The sequence below is a fragment of the Rhineura floridana genome, chromosome 7 (assembly GCF_030035675.1).
Source record: "Rhineura floridana isolate rRhiFlo1 chromosome 7, rRhiFlo1.hap2, whole genome shotgun sequence".
Classification (NCBI taxonomy): domain Eukaryota; kingdom Metazoa; phylum Chordata; class Lepidosauria; order Squamata; family Rhineuridae; genus Rhineura; species Rhineura floridana.
Window position 1 is genome coordinate 87435183 of NC_084486.1, and position 24267 is coordinate 87459449.

Genomic DNA, 24267 nt, shown 5'->3' on the forward strand with positions numbered 1-24267 from the left:
GGGAGCCCAGAGTTGGCATAGCAGAGACACCATAAATAGCCAGTGGTAAAGCTATGTGCCTGGAGGTTGTGAAAGAAGAACATTCTCATGCAGCGTGCAAGTAGCATTTCACATCCCCCATCAAGACTAATGTACACCATGTTTGCTCCCATTGAGGCTACTCACAGAGAGTTGAGTGAGCGCAAGCCTTGGAAGGCATCAGGGGCAATCTCTGAGATCTGGTTGTTGCTCAGGTCTCTGAAAGGCAAAGACAAAGTTAATGCTCATATGTATGCAGACACATGTAAGCCATGAACCCAGCTCATTCCTTCCCTGAAGGTGCCTACCCCACCTTGTGTTCTTTATAGAGCACAAGTAAGGCTCCACTCTTATTCAATACCAGGACTGAGATGGAGGTGTTACAAAAGGGCTAGACCTTAAGTGTCACAGAGGGACACGTCAGCTGATCCAGCTCTGTGCTTCCCAGAGTACACCTTGCAATGCAGCATCTGCTTCCACTCTGCCTTTATTCACAGGTTATCACACACAAACAATAGGGAACACAGGGAGCTGCCTTATACCTGCTCAGAGTAGGCCAGGTTTTGTCTACTCTGGCTGACAGCAGCTCCCCAGAGTCTCAAGCGGAGCTCTTTCACACCACATGCTATCTAATCTTTTTAACTAGAGATGCCAAGGAGTGACTATGGGGCCTTCTGCATGCAAAGCATGTGCTTATCACAAAGCTATGATCTTTCCCACTCTTGACTTTATTCACTGATAAAACACTTTTAGTATAAAAGCAGGGCAAAGGTGATGTCAAGAGCTAGAGGGCTGTGACAATGAGAGTAAGAAAGCTGGAGGAACCATTGTTGTGTAGTTTCTAATAAAGATGAAAAATCTTCTTTGGAGATGAGGGGGGGGAATGACACATGAAATACCACTAAGGAAAGAATGACTATGAGAAGCCCCGTAAGTATGCTACCAACCAGTATGGCTTCTCAAGATCCTTTGGGCAGATTTTCCAGTGGAGTCACTGTGGGAGAGAGATCATAGTGTCTTTTTTTGAGAAGGGCAGAAACAAGGTAAAATACCTTGTTCTTGAACCCCTGAGACTATGGAAGTAGCTCATATGAGATACCACTATGACAATCTCATCACAAGGAATGGCCCTGCAGGGATGCCCAATGACTTCCAAGGGGCTGGCAGAGCACTTGCTGGTAGTGCTCAAGAAACAGAGCCAGTGCTAAACTCAGCCCAAGAATGTTGATCTGCCGCTTGCAGTTTCAAAGTCCTGAAGTTTAGGTGAGGAGAGATAAGTGGATATTTTCCCAACAGTTACGGGGGGGGGGGACTTTGGACCTTAAGTAACAGGAATTATTCCACTGAATCAAGGGCTCTATCCTTTCCTTTTTCTTTCCTGAACAGCCCACATTTGCTTTCACACAGGAACATAGAAAGCTGCCTTCTACTACATCTATGCCGATGGGCAGTGGCTCTTCAGAATTTCAGGCAAGAAATCTTTCCCAAACCTATGTGTAGATGCCAGGGACTGAGCTTGGGACCTTCTGCATGGAAAACATGTGCTTTGCCACTGAATCATAACCCTTCCCTAAAATGATTATCCTGAGTTATAGAGATGGACCAACCTTCTTATATAGAGTAGAAGAAGTGCAGATGTATTTACAAAAGCACAGAAACACAGACTGCCTTCTTGTTCATGAGATGAAGCATGGATGCAGGAAGACATAAAAGAAGGGTCTCCACTATGGCATCTGCACCTGCAGAGGCCTTTCCTGGCACCCACAGGTTCCCCTCCCCTTCCCAAAGAAGCATCCTATTGTAAATAATAGAACAGGTTATGGTATGTGCATTGTTTGTAAATGTGCTCATATGCCGAAAAATCCCCTGGTGGCCATTGGCCTAAGATCTCAAAAACGTGACCCTGGTATTTGGTCTACCCTCTTCACCCCACCACCACTCCGACATGAATAATGGATGGGCTCTAGGGATGAAAAGATTTTTGTACGTTACAGAAAAGCTGCACAGAAAAAGACTTGAGAAGCATAGGCTAGGCCAGGAGGATGAGATATGTAACTGAGGGAGGCACAAGGACAGGCTAGATGCTCACATCCTACGTAGTTTCTTATATGATGAGAAGGCTCCAGGCGGGATAGACTTGATGCCATTGAGTTCCAAGCGTCTGCATGGGAGACAAAGCATGAGAAAGAAAATCAACCTGGGCGCACCACAGGAACAACTGAAATGCTGTGTCTTCCAGCAAGGATGCTGCAGAGATCAGGTAGGAGGAAGTCCACAACAGCAGGTGTGTATTCCGGAATAGGTTACTTTGCCCCATCTCCACGTGCACTAAGCTGGCATGCAGCTTGCTCCATTATGTTTTCAGCCCAATTTGCAAATTAATCAAGGTCTATTTATGTGATCAAATCAATGTCCTAAATATGTATGCTGAGCATATCCTTGCAGAGTTTGACATTTGGTGATGTAATTCCAGCATGTCAACATATGCCCAGCTTGCAGCTCAACTCATAGCGCTCAACACAGTTTCTCTTATGGTGACCATATGGTGACAATCAACCAACCAAACATCAAACCATTTCACCATGTGCTGAACTTGGTAGTTTTATTCACCTGAAATCAATGCAACTGCAAATAGATTAGGACAACCACATTGTGGCTTGTGCAATTACCCTGCAGATGGGAGCCCTCTGGGAACTGTGTTTTCCACTGGGGTCCAGTGTACCACTGAGTCTTTGACCATCAAGATTTTGGCAAACTAGAGGTTTGAGCCATTCAAAAGCACAGTGTCCATTGTGTCTATCATGCACTGGATACTTCTTAAGACAGCCAAGTTCCTTGAGGACCTCAGCATGCGTAAAGGGATTGCAAAATGAAACACATAATGGGAGGAAATGGCCATCTGAATGGAAGTTAAAGCCAAATACTCCATCTTAATTTGTTTGTGGATGAGAGCTCTAAAGATATTATTTATGATATGTTTTTAAATACCCAAATCCACACTGGATCCCAGTCAACCTGAGCAGGCTCTCTTTAATTCAATCTCTCCCCAGTCAAAGAGGCAGAGCCATTGCTAAATTTTAAATGTTCCCCCTCCCTCCCTGTCTCTGGAAGGAGAAATGTTTGGTTCTGGTACAACTCTATAGCCACTAATGTATCTGGCAGAAACTATAGAGTCACCTCCGTGTAAGACCACAGTTGGAGATACCCCATGGCATTGTTTGGGCAACAACAATAGCTTCTCTGTTCCATTGCCAATTGAATCAATACTAGCCAATAAGATCACACAAGCAGAGTAGATTTGATTAGGAAGGGTCCTAGTGTGGAGGTCACACCACCCCCTCTTTCCCAACCTTGTCCCTAGTACCTACTCACATCTCAGTCATGGTCTCAGGCAAGTTGGCAGGAATGGCTGTCAGCCCCTTGCCACGACAGTCCACAATGCCATTGCTGCAGGTGCACATGGCAGGACAGGAACCTGATGAAAAACTGCAGATTTGAGTCCTGGTAGCATCAATCTGGCCTGCAGAGAAAAATGTGGAAGCTTAGTGAATCCTCCTTGCACAGGGCCTGCCTCTCTTGGCACTACAGGGCATCACTAGCCCTGGCTACCTGCTTTTTGCTAGTGAAACACTGTGATCTGTATGGGTTGATCTGTAGCTGGGGGTATATGAATGGTCATGCCTGTTTATGGGGAGTCAACCTAGATGGTGCGTACACCTGTTCCATCCCTCCAATTCTATAATGTGAAACAAGAGTAAAGTCATTACAACACTCTTTGCTCCTTGCCCATGCTCCCAAGACGAGGTGAGGTTGGAGACCTGTCAAAGCAGGGCACTCCCTCCTCTGAGTTTCCCTCAACAGATGTTTAAAGATTGGGACACATACATGTTTGCAGTCATTAGATCTAACAGAACAAACTTACTACAGAGGTCAATAGTTCAGATCAGTACCGACAAGAAATGGGTAGTGTGAGTCACGATGGGGAGTGCAAGTGTGTGCAGCTGCTTTGCATGCAGAAGAACCCAGGTTCAATCCAGGGCGTCTCCAGGTAAGGCTGGAAAAGACTCATGTCTGAAAACCCTGAGAGCTGCTGCTAGCCAGTGTACACAATAGTGAGCTAGACGGACCAATGGTCTGACTCTGTATAAGGCAGCTTCCTATGTTCCTGCAAACTAGCATGAGAAAGAAAGGGGCACATGTGCCATTTAACATGGTTGAGGAGGACAACTGTGCATAGAGAGTACAGGGTGGTGGGGAAAGCAAAGGGGCATCTTTCAAGACAGTAGCTTCCTTCATGCCAGATTTATAACTGCACACTATTAAAACAGAAAAATGCAGGACAAAGGAGGAGGAAGAGGCATTTTTACAGGATGAAAAAGCGATTTCTGCAGTGCAGGCTACAGTCATGTAACCAACACTGCTTGTGATGAGATGCAGGAATTGCTGAAATCAACATGTTATGGTAAGAGGGTCTGTGTGTGCTGGAGGCACCAGTGGTTTCCTATGGCCCATTTGACCTCTAACCCTTTGGTCCCAGTACTGAAGTCAATCTGTACTGCCCTTGAATCTGAGGATAGAAAGGGCCTCTTTCTGGTGATTCTGGGGATGTGAAAAGCAAGGCTAGTAGGAAAACCCATCACCATGGCCCACACATGTAAAGCTCCCTGACACCCTGCTGAAATCACTGACCTGAACAGCTGAATTCATTCTTCTGAATCTCTGCAACGTTGAGGCCACGCAGAGCAGCAGGGCCCGCACACTGTGTGAAAAGCCCAATAGTGGGGCGTTGGCGCAACCATTGGGAAAGCCAACCCAAATGGCAGTCACAGAATAGTTGATTGGAGTGCAAGCGACTGTAGGGACCCAGGGAGAGAAGATTATGGAGAGAAAGAAAAAAATGCATCAATTGCTGTCTTTCTACAGCTCACTCTTGACACTCCTGACTAGGCAGGTAAAGCTAATCCTAGAGAGAAGGATGAGTTTGAATGGAAATGTGGGAACATTTCCTGGGAAGGAGAGTCTGGTCCCATAGGGATCTGATGCTGTAGCACTGGGCCTTAGTACTCTGCATTCCATGGACTGGATTACTATCACCCAGACTCCTGCCCACCATGTTAATGCCACCACCTTCTGTCCCATGTACCATTTCAAATAAGGAACCAATGCCTTTATGAGCCAAGCTATGGTTCTTTCTACCTTTGGAGGGAAACTTTTCACATCCTCAAAGGGCCCAAGTTCATGGCATCCTGGCACAGGGCTGGGGATTACCTACTGTGAAAGCATTAGTGCCATGGAGGCTGACCAACAGGACCTATAAGTGTAGGGTTGCCACCAGAATTCCTTGTATGACCTGGTAGTTCCCAGACCACCATGCTCTATGAAGTATCCAATCTTCTACTCCACCCAATCCCACTCCACCCTTGGGCTATTTTGTCATGTGCTCACAAGGTGCGCAGTTTGGGCATATGGTTGAAGCTGGAGATGGGGATGGTGCTGATGTTGTTGTTGTTCAGAGTCCTGCAGGAAGGAGGTAAAGGAGGAGCATCAATGAATACTGGAAACAAACATGTTGTCCTTTCATCTGGCTATGCGTGCAGCATACACAAAAGCAAGTATCATTCACAGAATGGGATGTGACACCTTCTCAGATTGATAGCACAATTTATTCCCAAAATCACTTTCAGAATGGAGTAAGCAAGGGTTAGCTCTACCACACCACCACAATAGGAGGTTCTGAGAGGGGCACAGAGACAGACAGATCTTACAGCACTCCGTGGCAAGAAAAGCGACTTTGGCTAATAGGTTTGTTGCACAGCTTCTCTGGGATTGCATGCATGCTGTCTCCATCTGACCCCCGCTCCTCCCAAGGTTGGGAGTAAGTTCAGAACCAGTCTCCAGGGTTTTGCACAAGAGGAGCTACTGGGCTTTGGGTTGGCACTTGAATACTTTTGAGAACAGCTCAGGTGTAATGTTAATTGTTTTGTTTTTACCACTGGGACTTTTTAAAAACCTCCTAAGCTACATCCTGTGCACAATTCCTAGAGAACAGGCCCCCTTGAACATAGTGGGACTTACTTATAAGAAAACATGTACAAGATTGCACTGAGAGTTAGAAAAAAGACAGTTTTGAAACTGTTCATTGTGAGCGTCATGCAAAAGGGGGAGCTCTGGTGACCCCTGTGGGGCTGGGGGGAGCTCCGGTGACCCTTTTGGGGGAGGTGGGGGGAGCTCCAGCAATCCCTGGGGGAGTAGGGGCAGATCTGGTGATCCATGAGGGGAGGGGGAGTTCTGGCAACCTGCAGGGGGAGGAGGCAGCTTTGCTGACCCCTTTGGGTGAGCCCTGGCAACCAGGGGGGTCAGAGGAGCTCTGGTGACCCACAGGGGGGAGAGGGGAGCTCTCGCCACTGGCAGGAGGAGAGAGAGCTTTCCCAACCCACAGGGGGGATGGGGGGCTTTTGACAACCAGTGGGGGAAAAGGGGAGCATTGGTGATCCGTTGAGGGGAAGAGCTTTGGCAACCCGTGGGGGAAGGGGGGGAGCTTTGGTGACCCAGATTAGCTTCAGCAACCCGTGGGATGGAAGACGGCAGTTTTGGTGACCTGCGTGGGAGGATCAGCTGCGCATCCCTTGGGAGGGAGTTTCCATAAGACAGGTCACTACTGAAAAGTCCTTCGTCCCTAGTGCCCTCCAATCTAACTGATGATAAAGGCAGGCCAACATGTAGGGCTTCTGACACTGATGTTAAATCACAGGCAGGTTTATACGGGCACAAGTACTTCTTCAGACAACTTAGTTCCAAACCATTTAAGTCTTTATAGATGGGAACAAAACATTTTCAACTGGACCCAGAAATGCAATGGTAAGCGATACAGAATGGGTGTAATACAAATGCCCTCTATCCAAATAGAATACTAGCTGGCCCCTGTATGCCACCCACATGGATGGAAATCTCAAGAGACATACTCTCAGTTAAGAACCTATCCTTCTCTGACTTGGCATAGTGCCCGCAAATGAACAGTGTCCAGGAGTGGCCGTGGCCATCTGCACAGCAGCTCATCCACCAATGAGAAACCTATGTAGCGAAAAATAGACACTTTGCCCACGTTACTGGGCAATGTTTCTTGTCAAGCGTTAACCCTAGCCCTGCCATGCCTTTGGACCACCTTCCCAGGAACTGAGCTGGCTTCTGCCACAGTCAATGTTGTCTAGGCAGGCACGTTCACATCCAGCCCAATAGAAGAAATCTCCTACGGAGCCCTCCCAGAGACACTTACAAAACTTCCAGGCCACGAAGAGCACGAAAGGCCCCTTCCTCAATGCAACTGATATGGTTCTTGTCTAGCTGCCTGTGTGATGAAAGAGAAGATTAATACATCTGTTCTCACAGCTGTGCAGGCCAACCCATACCTAGGCTGCTCAATACAGAGACCAGCCTGCTGCATTGAATGAATGGTAAAGAAACGCGACAGTGTGGAAGGAGTTAGGAACACAAGAGAACTGCAAGTAGCCAAGTGGATGATAGGGGTAGGTGTGGGTGGGAAGAAATATGATATAGGGTGCAACAATGTCCATAGGAACTGCATAATATCTGTGGGATATGACACCCCCCCTCCTCTCATCCTACTAATATTTGCTGTTGTGGAAGGTGTTTGGGGGGATCTTCCTCCACACAGAACAGTTGCTGGCCCTTTGGCATCAGTATGTTCATGAAACACAATGTCAGTTTATCTCACGCCATGTGCCATGCTGTTTCTCTAGCTGCTGCCCTGTTGGGCCAGGTCACTCACAAGTTCTTGAGATCAGTAGCTCCACGAAAAGCCTTCCTGGGAACAGCCTGAAGGAGGTTCTCGCTCAAGTCCCTGGAGATGAGAAATTTAAGAGAACCACCTGTCAGTGCAGAGGCAATGAATGGTGGTTGGGAAGGTGTTGAGGCATCAGATTATGAGAACTAGTAAAGGATACTGAGTGGTGATTAGGAAATACTCTGCCCATGCTCAGATGCATGTACATCCTTATTATTTTACATGCATGAGACTGAGGTCTTGCATTAAACAGATTATCTGTGTGGCCTGAAATGCTGCTCTTTTCACCAAACATCACCCAGGATAAAGACACAGCAAAAAGCTCTGTATATCCTATGCTGCATTTATATGGGTGGTTCATCTTAAACCATGTCTGTCACGGCAGCAAGATGAAAAGACTGATGATCATTTGAACATATTAAGCAATTTAAACAGATTGCACATTTCAAAAGTCCTATTGCTTCCAGAACAGTAGAGAGGGTGTGAGGCCTGTGGTACTTATTTTCATCTATGGTGGGAATGCTCCCATATAAAATCTTTCCGGACTGAGGTCTTTGAAGAAATATCTAAAATGATCCATGCTGCCATTCAGATGTTACCCTAGTTGGCCCACCTTTCGATTTTCAATTATTTGTAACTGTTATTGTATTTAAAGATCTTGTAATGTATCTTTTATTTGCTGCGTGTCTTTCAGTTGCTAAAACATGGAAACCTAGATAATTTGAACATTTGCCTTTGGCATAAGAATATCTGGAACATTGCCATTTTGGGGGGGAAATTATACTTTCTTTACAATCAGTTCAAGGTAGAGCTCAACTGGACACATTTCATGTGGTATGGTGAGCTTTATTTTGTATACTTCTGAACATCAAGTGCAGCAGCACCTGTCATTGGCCTTTCGAGAGATATGGGACTCATAATTTGGTTTTGGACTGTTTGTCCTGTGACTTCATCTCACCATCCACCCTTGTTTTTATTTTGCTTATTTAAGATATCGACTTGTGTGTGATGAACAAGGAGACTCATTCTATTATCCTGCTTAACAGATGCAAAATCTCTCCCAGTATCATGACTTATTCAGTCCCTGCTAGCCCTTGCATCTCATTGAGAGTCATGAAGTTATGGAGGAACTGGGAGAAGGGAATGGGCAGTTGATGCTTGTCTTTCCCAACCCTAAGCGCAGTGGTATTCTCAAAACATAAATGCAGAGTGACTGCTGATTTATTAATAATGACACTTGGCAGTATTATACATGATCAGTCCCCACCTCAAAAGGTCCCTGGGTGGAAGCGTAAAGAGCACAGCAGTGGGGTTTCTTTTATTACTTTGCCGCCATTTCCTACCTTGCATGCAAGTTGTTGCATCCTGGTGCTGATTAAGCAAGTGTTGAGCCTTCCTTGTGTATTTCTGTATCACAAGACTGCACATACACACAGAGAGAAACACACCCACACCACAGCCTTTGCAAACTGTTTTTTGAAATAACAAATGAAATCTAAAGAGCAGGAGGAAACTAGAATTGTCACACTACGGCACAATCCTAGCCAGTAGAGGGCAGCAGAAGCGTTTCCATTGTTGACCGATTTCAACCCCTTCATTCTGTTGCCTTGTCTTCACCCAAGACCTTTGAGACAGAACAGTGACTGCTCAGACTTGACACTCAGAATTGGGGGAGGGAAGTGTGGGGGACATCCTGGTTTCTTCTCCACACTGTCTGCTATCAACTGACCTCCCTAGCTAATTTAACATCATTAAAAATCCTTAGTCATTTATAATGGAGGGTCCAACAGTCTTTTAAACTGGATTGACATGTCACTGAGGCATTTTCTATGTAGTTTTGGCCAGGATTCCACCACTGTTCTTAAAAAGGAGTAATATCCCCTCCTTCCATGCCCTACTCTGAAATTATACCCAAGGCACCAGGGCTGGCCCTCAGACAATTTGCTGCCTGAGGCAACGGATAAGATAGCAGCCCCACATTTCATGCCACATACAGAAGTAACTGGACTGGCAACTGAATCCTACTCAGAATTGGCAACAGAACACCACCCTCTAGTGTACCAGAGGGCATCATGTTTGTTTAAGGGATCCAGAGGAGAGCAGCTCTATCCTTCAACAGAAGAGAATAGCTGAAGCCTCAAAATGAACAGCCAGAAGACAGCTGCCATTGCCCCCAGCATTTGCTGCCTGAGACAGTCGCCTCACTTTGTCTAATGGAAGGGCCAGTATTGCAACGCAGTATCTGGGATAAGGGCTCTACTTAAAAGGCTTATTGAAAGAGGAAGGTCTTCAGTAGGCACCGAAAGATAACAGAGATGGTGCCTGTCTAATATTTAAGGGGAGGAAATTCCAAAGGGTAAGTGCCACTACACTAAAGGTCCATTTCCTATGTTGTGTAGAATGGACCTCCTGATAAGATGGTATCTGCAGGAGGCCCTCAACTGCAGAGCGCAGTGATCTACTGGGTATATAAGGGATAAGACGGTCTTCAGGTATCCTGGTCCCAAGCTGTGTAGGGCTTTGTACATCAAAACTAGAACCTTGAACTTAGCCTGGTAGCTAATAGGTAGCCAGTGCAATTATTTCAGTAGCAATCTCACTGTGGCATTTTGCACCAGCCGCACCTTCCGGGCCAACCTCAAGGGTAGCTCCACATAGAGTGCATTACAGTAATCCAGCCTGGAGGGAAACAACGAGTCCAGTGCTTCAAGGAGATTACCAGTGCATGGACAACAGTGGTCAGGCTATCCCTGTCCAGAAACGGCTGCAGCTGTCTTACCATCCGAAGCTGATGGCACTCCTAGCCATGGAGGTCACCTGGGCCTCTAGCAACAAGATGGATCCAGGAGCAACCCCAGACTACGGACCTGCTCTTTCAGAGGCAGTATGACCCCATCCAAAGTAGGCAACTGACCAATTATCCGAACTTGGGAACCACCAACCAACAGCAACTCTATATTGCTAGGATTGAGAGTCAGTTTATTGGCACTTAACAAGCAGACCACAGAGTCCAGGCACTGGTCTAGGACTTGCACGGCCTCTCCCAAGTCAGATGTTACAAAGTAACAGAGCTGGGTATCATCAGTGTACTGCTGACACCTTGCCCTAAATCTCCTGATAACTGTTCCCAAGGGCTTCATATGTTGAACAGCATTGGGGACAAGATGAAACCCTACGGCACCCCACAGCACAACTGCCAGGGGGCTGAGAGACAATAGCCCAATGCTATTCTCTGAAAAAGACCTTGGAGATAGGATTGGAACCACTGTAAAACATTGCCTCTGATACCCATCTCACCAAGTCAACCCAGAAGGATACCATGGTCAATGGTATCAAAGAGATACCACCAAGAGATCAAGTAAGAATAACAGGGTCGCACTCCCCCATCCTTCTCCCCATAAAGGTCAACCATCAGGGCGACCAAGGCCAATTCAATCCCATAACCAGGCCTGAACCCAGACTGGAATGGGTCAAGATAATCTGTTTCATCCAAGAGTACTTGCAATTGATGCGCCACAACCCTCTCAATCACCTTCCCTAAGAAGGGGGTATTTGCGACCAGGGAGTAGTTGTCGCAAACCAATGGGTCCAGGGTGGGCTTTTTCAGGAGCGGTCAAATCACAGCCTCTTTCAGGGCAACTGGAACCTCTCCCTCCCGCAACGATGCATTGACCACACCCTGGATCCACTTGGTGAAACCCCCTTGGCAAGCTTTAATAAGCCAAGAAAGGCAAGGGTCAAGAGGACACATTGCTGGCCACATTGTTGCAAGCACCTTGTCCATGTCATCAGGCCGCATCAACTGAAACCATTCCCAAGACATTGCAGCAGACACCTTATTGGGGACTACAGCTATGAAGGTGAGCAACTTTACCCTCAAAGTGCCTTGCAAACAATTCACAGTGGACCTCCGAAGGGTCTAAAACTCCATTTTCTGGAGTTGATGTCAACAGACCCTGCAATACAGAAAAACTCCACTGGATGGCTACTTGAGGATGTGATGGTGGCCAAGAAGTGGGCCTTCGCCACCCTCACCGCCACACAGTAGGCATGGTTATGATGTTTTACTTGTGCCCAATCAGCTTCACAGCATGCCTTTCGCCACCAAAATAGGCAAACTTGCAGTTAAAATGCATGCAACTAATGGCTGCCAAAGACCTATAGTTCAAAATTAATTTACCAATAAAATGATGGGTCACCATACCAAGTACTTTTGAACTTGTGGGTCACCATACCAAAAAGGTTTGGAACTACTACTCTAGTAGATGTCTTTGTCTACTTCCTGCAGAGGCTGCATTCACACTGTACATTTATTCCACTATTATTCCATTGGAAACAGTTATGGCTTCCCCAAAGCATCCTGGGAAGTGTAGTTTGTGGAGGGTGCTGAGAGTTGTTAGGAAACCCCTGTTCACCTCACAGACTGGGAAAAGGGACTAATTATTAAACCACTCAGAGAACTGTAGCTCTTTGAGGAGAACCTGGGTCTCCTAACACTCAGCGCCCTTCACAAACTATACTTCCCAAGATTCTTTGGGGGAAGCCATGACTGTTTCAAGTGGAATGATAGTGGAATAAATGTATGGTGTGGATGAAGCCAATCTCTGGCTAGGAATAAAAGAAAACAATTCTAAATTGACCCTTAACTGTCGGGTATTTGCTGGCATGAACACTCATCAATTTTAAAGAAATCCACAGAAGGCAACATATAGAGGTATACAAAGTAACAACCCCCTTAAGCATCAAATCTGTCAGATGTCTCTCAATCAGTTACTGTGTAACTACCTAGAAGCATAAAAGTTTTAAGTCTTAGAACATGGGTAGACAACCTGTGGCCCAAGGACTACATGCAACCCTTGATTGAATTTCATGTGAGCGAGTAACAAGGAGAGAGGAAATGGAGGGAAAGGTGATAAAGAGGAAAAGGGCACCCTGCACAATTTTGGTGCTGGCCCTGCCACTTTTAGCTTTGGTCCTGCCCTCTAGTAACTTCAGCCCTCCCCACTAACAGCATGTAACCCTCAATAGATAACCACCAAGGGAATGTGACCTCAACAGGAAGGATTCCTCCCCTTGAAACTATCCAGGCACAACATCTAGGACTACTTTCTTTATTTAAAAAAACAGAATTTTCAGCACAGAATCAGGCACATAAAGTAAAAGAATGCCAATGCATGCCATGCAAGGTAAACATTAAACTTTGACTGAGCCTGTAAAAAAAAGGCAATGCACTAAAACACAAAACCCTGGTTACCCTTGTACCAGGAAATATATATAATCTTACTGAGGTCAGAGTGACACATTTGGTGGCAGATTTGGACCTGGAAACCCAGGTCACTGCTGAACCTGGTGGGGACAAAGTAGTGGAGTGAGAAAGCAATTTGCAGTGGTGAAATGAAGGGCAGTTGCTGCTCTTCTCCTGCATCTTTTTCCAAACTGCTGTTCCCCATGATTCAGCAAATGCAGCCCAGAACCTCAGATGGGAGAGAAGTAGCTGGAGAAAGAGTAAAAGCACCCCCTCTCACCTGTTGCTTCTCTACTGCATGTTGCCCCCTCACCCTGCTACTTTGCAGCTATTTGGGTTTCCAGATCTAGGCTTGCTTCCAAATGTGTCATTCTGGCCTCAGTTAAGATTCTAAAATCCAGAAGAAAAGTAAAGCATGTAGTCCTTGGGCCACAGATTGTTGCTGACTCCAGTCCCACGAGTGCATTGTGGATGCTACCAATTTATTAAAGGAAAATATACAGTTGAACATATTTCTTAAAATGGGAAAACACATTCAATGGGGCAAGGAAATAAGGTCTCACAAATCGAGGTAGCCAACAGGTTCCCAGAAAGGTTTTTTTATGTTATTAAATTAATTTCCCACAGAAATAGAAATTAATTAAGTACAGGGAGTCCACTCTGAAGCATAAAATATACACCAATCCCAACAAAGTGTGGACAGCAGGAAGCACAGATCAGAATAATAGGTATAAACCACTGTTTTATAAAAACAGGAACAAACAACCAAAACAACCATCAATTCAGTAATCTTTCACTTGAGAAAAGATCATGGACAGGTGTGAAGATTTTCTTAATTTGAAAGGCCTTTTACATATAGGGACCTCATTAATGGATCATGAAAGCTCCAATGAAGGGCTGTATATAAATATTGCACTTTTATAATGCACTTTTATAGGGGGCATGAGGGAAGGAGGCTAAAACCAAGAATACCTTCATCTCCATATCTGTGATCTCGTTTATCTCTGAAATGCATCTCTAAGCTAGGCACTATGGGTCGTGCAAGGAGGCAGAAATAAAGAAGCTTAATTACACTTCCTGGTAAAATGAGAGTGCTGGGGGTGATCAAAACACTCCCAAATATCTGTGCATTTATTTATCTATTTAGCTATTCATTCAATTAATTCTACATGTGAATTTCAAAGAGGCAATTTATGCGCTTCCCACTGGGAGCTACTAAGAGTAGCACTAGGATACTCAGGAGCTGGGACTGCTCCCTTACCAATCTAGATGTAGCAGTAGTGGATAGTTTGGTGCAAATGTACCGGTGGAGTCAACCTGGTGTTCCCAGCAGTGCATCTGCACCATGTCAGCCTCTCTGCTGCCTTGCCTTTCTTCCTCCTGGTAAGTAGCAGCAACTCACTTTTCGGGTACCACCAACCAATCACACCATCCACTACTGATAGGTAGAAAGAAATGCAGTCTTCATTATTATTTTTCCAAAATTATTTAATGACCATAATGGCAGGTGATTGTTAATTCCAGCTAGTGGCAAGTACTTGTTAACTCCAGCCTTATTGCCCCTGTATCTGCCCTAAGGGACACTGTTTCTAGAGTCACACAGGTGTGGTTTGTACATAATGCTAAACTATAGTTAATGTTAACCAAAGTTAACAAACCATTATTAAGCAGCTGGGCTAGGTTCACACATAACACTAAGCCATAGTTCAATAAACCATAGTTTAGTAAACCATGGTTTAGCTACAGCCTTTCCCAACCTTTCGGTCCCCAGATGTTGTTGGACTACAATTCCCATCATTCCTGACCATTGCCCATGCTGGAAGGGCTGATGGGAGTTGTAATCCAACAACATCTGGGGACCCAGAGGTAGGGAAAGGCTGGATTATGTGAGAACCAGGCCTCCTTTCACACAGTCCTATAAAACATCCACTGGGCATATTTGGCCTGAGCCACTTAAAAATCTAAAGCAATAACTATTGGAAATGGGAAACAAACACTTCTGTCGTAAAGGAGGATGTCACAATACTATACTAATTAGGGAGTCTTCTGTTATATTGTCAAAAACTGTCACTAGAACCAGGCCTTGTGAAAATGCCAAAGCATAACTAACTTTCCCATCTAATTAGGAGTTTGAGAGTTCTAGAAATCTCAACATTTTGTGATATTTTTTAAAAGTTTTTAAAACCATAGTTCATCCAAAAGTAGGATTTCTGGTTGCTTCATCCACAGAAATCAGAATTTAAAATTTGGGGACATTAGGGATGATTAGGAATTTCAAATCATTCTATATAACATTGTTACTGAAAATGGCTTGTATGGAGTCGACCAGCTCTTCCCAGCCACTGATTGTATTGCTCATTTTTATTCACTTTTGGATCTTCATTGTCTGGTCTGTCCTCAATCAAGAGGACTGGCAACCTGCTACGTAGATGTTGAGCCAGAGCATAGCCTGCAACAAAGCAACCATCCAATCTCCCTAACTTTAGAGATTTCATATTCTCTCTTTTCCTCAGAGAGTCAGCTTCCCTAGAGGTGAGTGGAAAGAATGGAGAAAATCATCTTCTGGTCTCCCCCTCTTGTACAGACCTGTTTTCATTCAGTATTGTGGTAACTCTAAAGAACATTAAGCTGCCAGGTTCCCAGACATGAATTGCTCCAGTCTTGATGAATAACAGCTTGCAGCAACAGCTCTGTCTGGCTTTACAGGAACGTCCTGATCATTGCTTCCACCATCCTGCCATCCATTCATGCTGAGTCAGATAAATTGACCCCCAAGACAAGCAGCTTTATTACAGAATGAAGGATCATCTAGTACTAAGGGGGTGAAAAACTAGGGGAGCCCACAACCAGGTGTGCATACCACCATGCATGTTCCAAGCAATGCAAATTCTGGTAGGACAACAGAGTAGTGCAAAGGTGTCTAGACTCTTTCATATTTATCTGCACTGCTGTCTTTCTTTATCATCTAACTTTTAACTAAATATCCTGTATTGACAACACAAATTAGAAATGGGTTAGTAAATGTCTTAGACCCCTTACTTTCTGGAGAGCCAGGTCCCAGCAAGGTTCCTATGTCTCCAGTATCCTATGAGCTAATCAGCAGGAAAGGGGAGTATTTTGGCCACTGAGAAGAGTCTTCTAACATGCTTCCTTATCCTTTCCTGCTGATTCGAGTGAAAACAAGTGAGTCAGCCACTGAGAAGACTCTCCTCAGTAGCTAACAGTCCCCTTTCATGCTGATTGGCTCCTAGGGACATCTGCTGTTGTGGGAGAAGGCATTAATAAGGTTCTCATGCTCAACCCAGCAGCAAACAAAAAGGGAGGGGAAGATGTGTGGTTTTGTTCCAGCTCAAAGGGGAGGAGGAAGAAAAGAGAGAATGCATTCAAGGGAGGAGGTGGAGAGAATGTTTGTGTGTGTGATGGTGTGTCCGTTTTTAATTATTCATATAATTTAGTGCTTCAGTTTCCTCCTAAAACTCCTAAGCTCTGCCCAAATGCAGTCATTCTCAGTGTTAGTATGGCAGTCAAGAAGGGAAACTCAGCAAAGGAAGTTCCTTACCTTACAGCATAACAATGATTATGATGACGACAATGATGAAAAACTGCTTGAATGGGTTAAAGTCCCTCTCTTTTTCTAATATTCTAGGTATGTATGGAAGGAGGAAGGGGTGACACAGGGAAATAGGAGAAGGGGGTAGACAAATCCCCTCCTATCTTCTAGAAGGTGAAAAAGTTCAAAAGGTTACCAATTCCTAGGCAAAATGAGTGGCCTGCTTAGAGAATGTGAAGTCATTAATTTAGGAAAAACAGGCTTTGTCTTAACTCTGCAGCAAAAAAGCCCCAGGGGGGGGGAGCAGCAGCTTTTAAAAAGTTTGTGTTTTTCTTTATTGCTCTATGACTTTCTGAGTCAGTTATGAAGGTCCCAATGAGTATCAATTGCAAGCAAACCTGTATTAGTTCCTACTTCAAAAATCCAAGACAAGTTGGGGAAAGTGAGAATTCTGTAACTGTAGAAGAGGCAGTGAATCCTGATGATAGCATCCCATCTACATCATCAAGCAATTGGGTAGCAGCAGGAGATAAATGTGTGTAGACACTTAATTCAGTAAATTAAGCAATATCTCTGACAGTGAGAAAGGACAGTCAAATGGTGACAGTGATATAGAGAAGCAGAAAGCAGTATTGAAGCCTGGCCAGATTATTCTATAATCTTAGAAGGGATGTGGCCATGAGGGGGGGCATGGCTGTGACTATCATGAAGGGACCCTGCACTTCTGAACTTGCCACTACACTACTGGGGTTAGCCCATCTCTTTCAACCAAACACTTCTTTCAAGCAGGCATGACCAGGCTCTTGAGGGCAATCTGACCCGATTTCCAGTTTCAGTGTTGTCTCATTCCACCACCAAAAATTCGTGATACTGGGAGAGTTGCCCAAGTAGCCTATACCCTCCTCAACACCCTATGCTCTCTTTTGTCTTTGCCTCAACCATCACTCCCTATGTGCTTTGGACATCAGCCACTTGGAAAGCCCTAGCTGGGATTGGTTCCTTGAGTGTGAGAGTAAGCAAGGCCTCCAAGTGCGAGATCCTGGCCAGCACTCAGCAAGGAACTAAAGCCAAACTGTCTGACATCCATAGGACACAGCTTTCCCAGTGGGGAGCCCACTCAGGCAGACAAGCCAAGCACTTAATCTCCTGCCCTATGGGCCAAGGTGAGCCTGGTGCAAGCAGGGGGTGCAATGGTATTGTGAGGCTCTCATTCTCTTGGCTAATCCCAACTTCACACTTTAACCTCATTGAGGCATGTTTGGCTTGCCAGCTCCTCCTGCTGTTTGAGGGGATTAGGGTTGGGCTCAGCTGGATGGTAATTGCTTCCTACTGCCCCAGACCATCTCCCCCAGCCTATAACCATTCCACAGAAAATCTATCTTCATTGCCCAGACACTAGCAGGGAGACAATCAACCTCTACAGCAGAATTTCCTCCCCAGACTCCCCCACCATCCATACCACTGGGAAGTATGAGGCCTACATGTACTGTGGCCACAGCTGTAGGGTCTGTCACTTTGTGTGTGCTGTAGTATGCTGATGACACTCAACTCTACCTCTCTTTTCCATCTTCTGATCCAAGGGAGACTCTTGGAATTCTTACCCAGTGACTAGAGGCAGTTCTGGGATGAATTAGGGTAAACAAACTCAGGTTGAATCCAAGCAAAACAGAGGTCCTGGGGGTTAGAAGATCGGCTGCTCTGAAGGGAGGTTTGGAGCTGATTCTCTGTGGTTTGACACTCCCCCAAAAGACTGAGTTCACAGTTTTGGACTATTACTGGACTGGGTGCTGACTAGGTAAACCCAGGTAATGTTCATAGCTAGGGGTGCATTCTATCAGCTTTGGCTTCTACACCAACTGTAGCCCTATCTGGAGAGGTCGGACTTAACCACAGTAATTCATGTCCAGGATTTACAACTGTAATGCACTCTTTGTGGGGCTCTCTTTCAAAATGGTTCAGATAATTCAGCTGGCTCAGAAAGTAGCTGCTAGAGTTTTGATGGGGATAAGAAGGTCAGCTTCAGTAACACCTTTACTATGCCAGCTGCACTGGCTTCTCGTACGTTTCCAAGCCCAAGTTAAAGTGCTGGTTTTAACCTTTAAAGCCTTAAATAATTTGGGACAATGCTATTTGATGGATCACCTGCACCCATGTCAGCCTACCTACACACTGAGATCTGCAGCGGGAGGTCTAGTTGTGTGTCCACTTCCTACAGAAGTGAGGTTGGTGGCCACAAAGGAGAGTGCCTTTTCTATGGTGGTCCCACAGCTTTGTAACTCCCTGCAGTTCTGCAGTAGACTGCCATGCTTCAAACTTTACAGAAGGCTTTAAAAACATCTCTCTTCTGACTAGCCTATTCTTGATTAATGTCTTCTGACATTGACATTGGGTTGCTAGTGCTGTGAAAAGTGTTTTAATTGCTTGGCTGAGTATGTTTATTGATTTTTAACTTGAGGAGGATTGAAGGTTGTAGTTTTTTGTTTTGTTGATATTTTGTTGTAAGCTGCCTTGGGCAGGCACTGTCCAGAAAGATGGGCTAGAAAGAATTTAAATACTGTAAATAAATGTATAACCATTTCATTCCCTGTAAAAATGATGAATTCAGGAGGAACAACCAAGCTTGCATCCATATAAACACAGCATGGACATTTTGAAACACGAGCCTTTCCCCCTTTACACCACACTTTCTAAACAGCCATCACAGTGCCTGGATATAGTTCTCTTCCTAACATGTGCAGACAACTTAATGACTACATTTCTGGTGTTCAGCCCCTGAAAACTTCCAGGCAGCCAAAGTGCTTGTTTGTATGTATGTGATTATGTCTCTCCCCGCTCCCCATATCTCCACATCTCTTTATCCTCCCTCCAGTCATCACTTTTGACCCCTTCAGATCTACTGCTCCAGGAAGATAGAATCAAATGGAATTCTAATTCCTTATCAATATCTACTCTCTGCTTCATTGCCATTCTCCACACTGGAAACTTTTTAGCTTGTGCAGGACTCTCACTCCACAATGCTATAGATAAAAGGCATTAACCATTCAGCCAAGTGCAGATTCTACACATGAAAGGTTATTGGTGTAACACACACTAGGCAAGCTTGCAGAAGAGTGTTTTTGTTTTAACTCCTTCATAAGAGCCTGTTGCAACTGTTGTTGTGAGCCTAAGCCTTTCTCAGCAAACATAGGTTCTTTGGGACTGAACAGTTCTATGGAATATTAGGCCCAGCTTGAAAGCTGCTCTGACATCTATCCCCATGTCTCCTAAGGCTCCCAGATTGGTCTCTATCCCATCCATCCCTGCCTTGGCAACCTGTAATGTCCTGCAGTGCGCTGGACTTCTGCCCCATCTGTCAAGAATGGGGGCAGGGGAAACCCCTATGGGGCCAAGAAGGCCCACTAGATTTTAAACGGCATTTTAACTACTCCCCTCCCAAAAGCTGATCACTAGCACCACCCAAACAGCATGCAGCCTTGGAACCCTCCATCCCATCCCTCCCTGCTGCATGTAAGCAGTAATAAGCACAGAAATGGCCTCAGATTCAGCCCTTGGGAGTGATGCTTCCACAGCTGCTGGCCTTGCTGTGCCTGCTGGAGGACACAGACAACAGCCAGCAAACAGATAGGATTGGGGGGGATGGCGGATCATATTTCCCCAGGGAATATTCAGCACTCATGCCCAAGGGAAGCACATTAGCAGTTCTGCTTAGAAAGTTTCTTGATATTGGGGCAAAGGCATGCATTTGTTTCATAGCATAAATTACCATTGTAATCCCAGAATGCCCCAAGATGCTTGTGGTCTTGAACAACACACAAAACATACTGGATGTCAAAGAATCAACACCAATTATTTTTGTTATTTTTTTTGCATACCATGTGATGGTGGCCTCTCGGAGGGAAGGGTAATGATGCCATCAATTATTTTGGTTTGGCACCATAGAGACTCTGGGGGTAACATGGCATGGCATGAAGATAACAAATAAATAAATAAATAAATTTAAGCATCACAATGTTCTGAACACCCCTCCAAAGAGGAATATCTCCCTGCCTCCCCAAAACACATTAAAAAACTGCCCAACCAGCAGGCAGGTACTTGTAAATTCAAATGCAATTCACTGCAGCAGCAGTTGCCTCCTTCCTCTCCTGCTGTGACTGAGAAGCTTTAATGTATTTAGCCCCCTGCATGTAGATGAGATACTCCGGCCAATTCAATCACTTTGGGATGGAATATCAGGGGAGGATCCTTAGACCTTCACCCCTATATTCCCTCTTGCCCCCACCCCATCTAGAAATTAAAGCTTGAGAGTCACAGACAATAAGGACTCAAATCCGTTTAATGTCTTAAAAAGAAGGGTGCAATGGAATTAGTGCATTGGCAGGTACCTTCCCAGAGAGAAGAAATTGAGCACTAAAAAGTGAAGGAGTCACAACAAGAACTGACAGCTGGGAGATGAAGCATGACACATCCACTTGGGAACAAGAATGGTTATGAATTGGATTAAGCACTGGAATAAGCTGCCCAAGGAAGGACTGTCATTCCTAGGTTGCAAAGAAAAACCAGGAGCTCTCCTAGGGGAGACACGGGTAGCCAAAGACAGGGTTAAGAGAATGGGCTTAGTGTTAACAAGAGGAAGGGCAGGTGAGAGAAACCCTTTTCCTCTTGTAATTCTCTCTGTATTTTGAGACAGTAATTCCTGCAAAGGAATTGTGGAGGAAACAACCATATGACATTTTGTTTATTAATTTCATTCTTTTCTTTTTTAACCAGCCATGTTTTATAGTGTGAGGCTTAGAGGCAAAACTTTAAATATTCAGACTGAGCACAGGCAATAATTGCTGGAATTTGAATCGGAAGACATTCACAACAAATCCTTTGAACATGATTCTAATCAGTTCAAGGCTTCCTGGCAGGCAGGATACTGTAAGGAATTTGATGGATTTCACATATTTTCCCATTTCCTGGTCCTGAGATTTGATAAAACTTACATACTGTATTACGTTTTCCTTGTAAAGTGAAATGGAGCAGAAACACTTACAATTTGTTTCCAAAACAGCAGGACTCAAGAGATCACTAAATATATGGAACACTCCCCCCCCCAGTGTTCAGTGAAAGGGTGGGTTTTTTCCATGATAGAACAGCAAATAGGGTGTCTGGCTTGCACCATGCCAGATGCTGTTACAGAGCAACATCAGATGTAACAAAGATGTGACGGAAACAGGAAGCCTCTCTATCTCGCACTTCTGAAGCAAAGCTAAGGCTGTGAACACACTAGTTGCCTACAGCAAAGCTTTTTCATTAGCCACACCTGGAGGGGGAACAGGTTGATCTGCTGATCAGTTGCAAAATCTCTTTGAAGCTGAATTTTAAAAAATACACACACGTGAGCTGATCCCACCAGGTTTTACAGTAAAAAGGGGCAGGGTTTGACTAGCGTCATGTGCCTGTTTTCAGAAGAGAAAGATAGACTAAGATGTGTTTGCATGCTGCTTATTGTACTGAGGTCTTCGAGCTCTGACACCCACTACTCTGGGCACAATAAAGACCCAATGCCTGCTGAAGGGAAAAGAAGGGCTACTTTAGTTTCTGTGACCCAGAAGGAATGTCACAGACAGGCAGTGCAGTATGATGAACTTAATCCCATATAGGAATGTCTGAAATTCTTTGCAGGAACTTTATCCACCTCTCTGACCCTGAATACACAGGTAGCCACTAACTAAATTCCAGGTGAATAAAAATGAGTTCTACTTCTCCAAGCACAGTGCTGCTGTTACTGTTAGGGACTGTGGTCATTCTCCAGAAGCCTAAGCTGTCAGAATGGTAAATGTGAGGCCTAAGAAGAGTGCTATGTGTTGATGGAAATCAATAGGACAATTAACACCTTCATTCGGGATGAAAAACCTCAGAGAGGATATCTTGCTTTCAAAATTTTTGTAGGATTTCACTTCATAGATTTTCAGACATTCACACAAGTATGTGTGACAGGATGGAATCTGTGGGCCCAATTCACTGGTAACACATGAAGCATAGGTTGTACATGTGGCTGCCAAAAGATGTTTCAGGGCTGTCTAGATGCAGTGACTCAATATTCTGTTCCCAAAGTCTCACACCTTGCAAACTAGTACCTCACCTTTAATTCAGGGTGTCATTTATGCCCTTGACATTTCATAATCCACTGCAGAGACATCTGAAGAGTCTTGAAGTCTTAGTGCATCAAGGCAAATATGACATCATAGGGATAACAGAAACTTGGTGGGATGACTCCCATGATTGGAATATAGCCATTCAAGGATATAAACTCTACAGAAAGAATAGAAGCAACAGAAAAGGAGGGGGAGTAGCGTTATACGTCAAAGACAAATACACCTCTATGGAAATCCAAGAGAGCGAACAAAGGGGTTCGGTAGAGACCATTTGGGTAAAAATAAATGGAGAAACAAATAAAACTGACATGGTAGTAGGTGTCTACTACAGACCCCCTGGCCAAGCAGAGGTGGTAGACGAGGCCTTTCTCAAACAAATCTCTGAAATCTCAAGGAGGCAAGAAGTAGTAGTGATGGGGAACTTCAACTACCCGGATATCTGCTGGGAGACAAACTCTGCGAAGCACAAAGCCTCCAACAAATTCCTGATGGGCCTTGCTGATAATTTCCTCTTTCAAAAAGTAGAAGAAGGAACAAGGGGATCGGCAATCCTGGACCTGATCTTAACCAACACGGACGAATTGGTCATGGGAATTAAAGCGGTCGGTACTTTGGGGGAAAGTGACCACGTAATGCTGGAATTCGGAAGAGGAAGAAAAATGGAAGACATCGGAAAAAGCCAATGTGGCTACACGGAAGACTGGTGGAGGAGGTAAAAGTAAAAAAGACCATGTATAAAGAATGGAAGGAAGGACGCATCACCAAGGAAGAGTACCAACGAGTGGCTCAGGCTTGCAGGAATAGCGTAAGGAAAGCTAAAACCCAGAACGAGCTGAGGCTGGCGAGGGAAGCGAGGAACAACAAAAAGGGGTTTTTCAGATATGTTCGAAGCAAGAGAAAGACCAAGCAAACAGTGGAACTGCTGCTCAATGAGGATGGCAAAATGTTGACAGATAACGAGGAAAAAGCAGAACTGCTCAACGCCTATTTTCCTCCGTTTTCTCCCAAAAAGGGAACAGTGTGCAACCTTGCATCGGTAGCAATCTCAGTAAGGGGTCGGGATTGCAGTTCAAGATTGATAAGGAGATAGTCAGGAAATACCTAGCTAACCTAAATGAGTTCAAATCTCCAGGGCCTGATGAACTGCATCCCAGAGTATTGAAGGAACTTGCGGATGTACTCTCAGAACCTCTTGCCATCATCTTTGAGAAATCATGGAGAACGGGAGAGGTGCCGGAGGATTGGAGACGGGCAAACGTTGTCCTGCTCTTTAAAAAGGGTAAAAAAGAAGATCTGGGGAATTACAGGCCGGTCAGTCTGACTTCAATACCGGGAAAGATATTAGAACGGATAATAAAAGAGTCCATTGGCAACTATCTAGATGACAATGCTGTGATTAGAAGGAGCCAGCATGGGTTTGTCAAGAAAAAATCCTGTCAAACTAATCTCATCTCTTTTTTTGATCGGGTCACTAGCTTAGTAGATGGTGGAAATGCTGTAGATGTCATCTATC

At 44.9% G+C, this 24267-nt stretch overlaps 1 protein-coding gene across 5 annotated transcripts in view; it reads right to left on the reverse strand.

Annotated features, from left to right (window-relative positions):
• SLIT1 (slit guidance ligand 1) overlaps positions 1–24267 on the reverse strand; it is a 185108-nt gene that overhangs the window by 31080 nt on the left and 129761 nt on the right. For all 5 annotated transcript variants that reach the window (XM_061636266.1, XM_061636267.1, XM_061636268.1 and 2 more), the window contains exons 5-11: positions 7805–7876; positions 7292–7363; positions 5464–5535; positions 4708–4871; positions 3391–3538; positions 2108–2179; positions 166–237 (exon numbers count right to left, since the gene is read on the reverse strand). In XM_061636266.1, coding sequence (XP_061492250.1) covers positions 166–237; positions 2108–2179; positions 3391–3538; positions 4708–4871; positions 5464–5535; positions 7292–7363; positions 7805–7876 — 672 coding nt within the window. The remainder of the gene's footprint in view (positions 1–165; positions 238–2107; positions 2180–3390; positions 3539–4707; positions 4872–5463; positions 5536–7291; positions 7364–7804; positions 7877–24267) is intronic.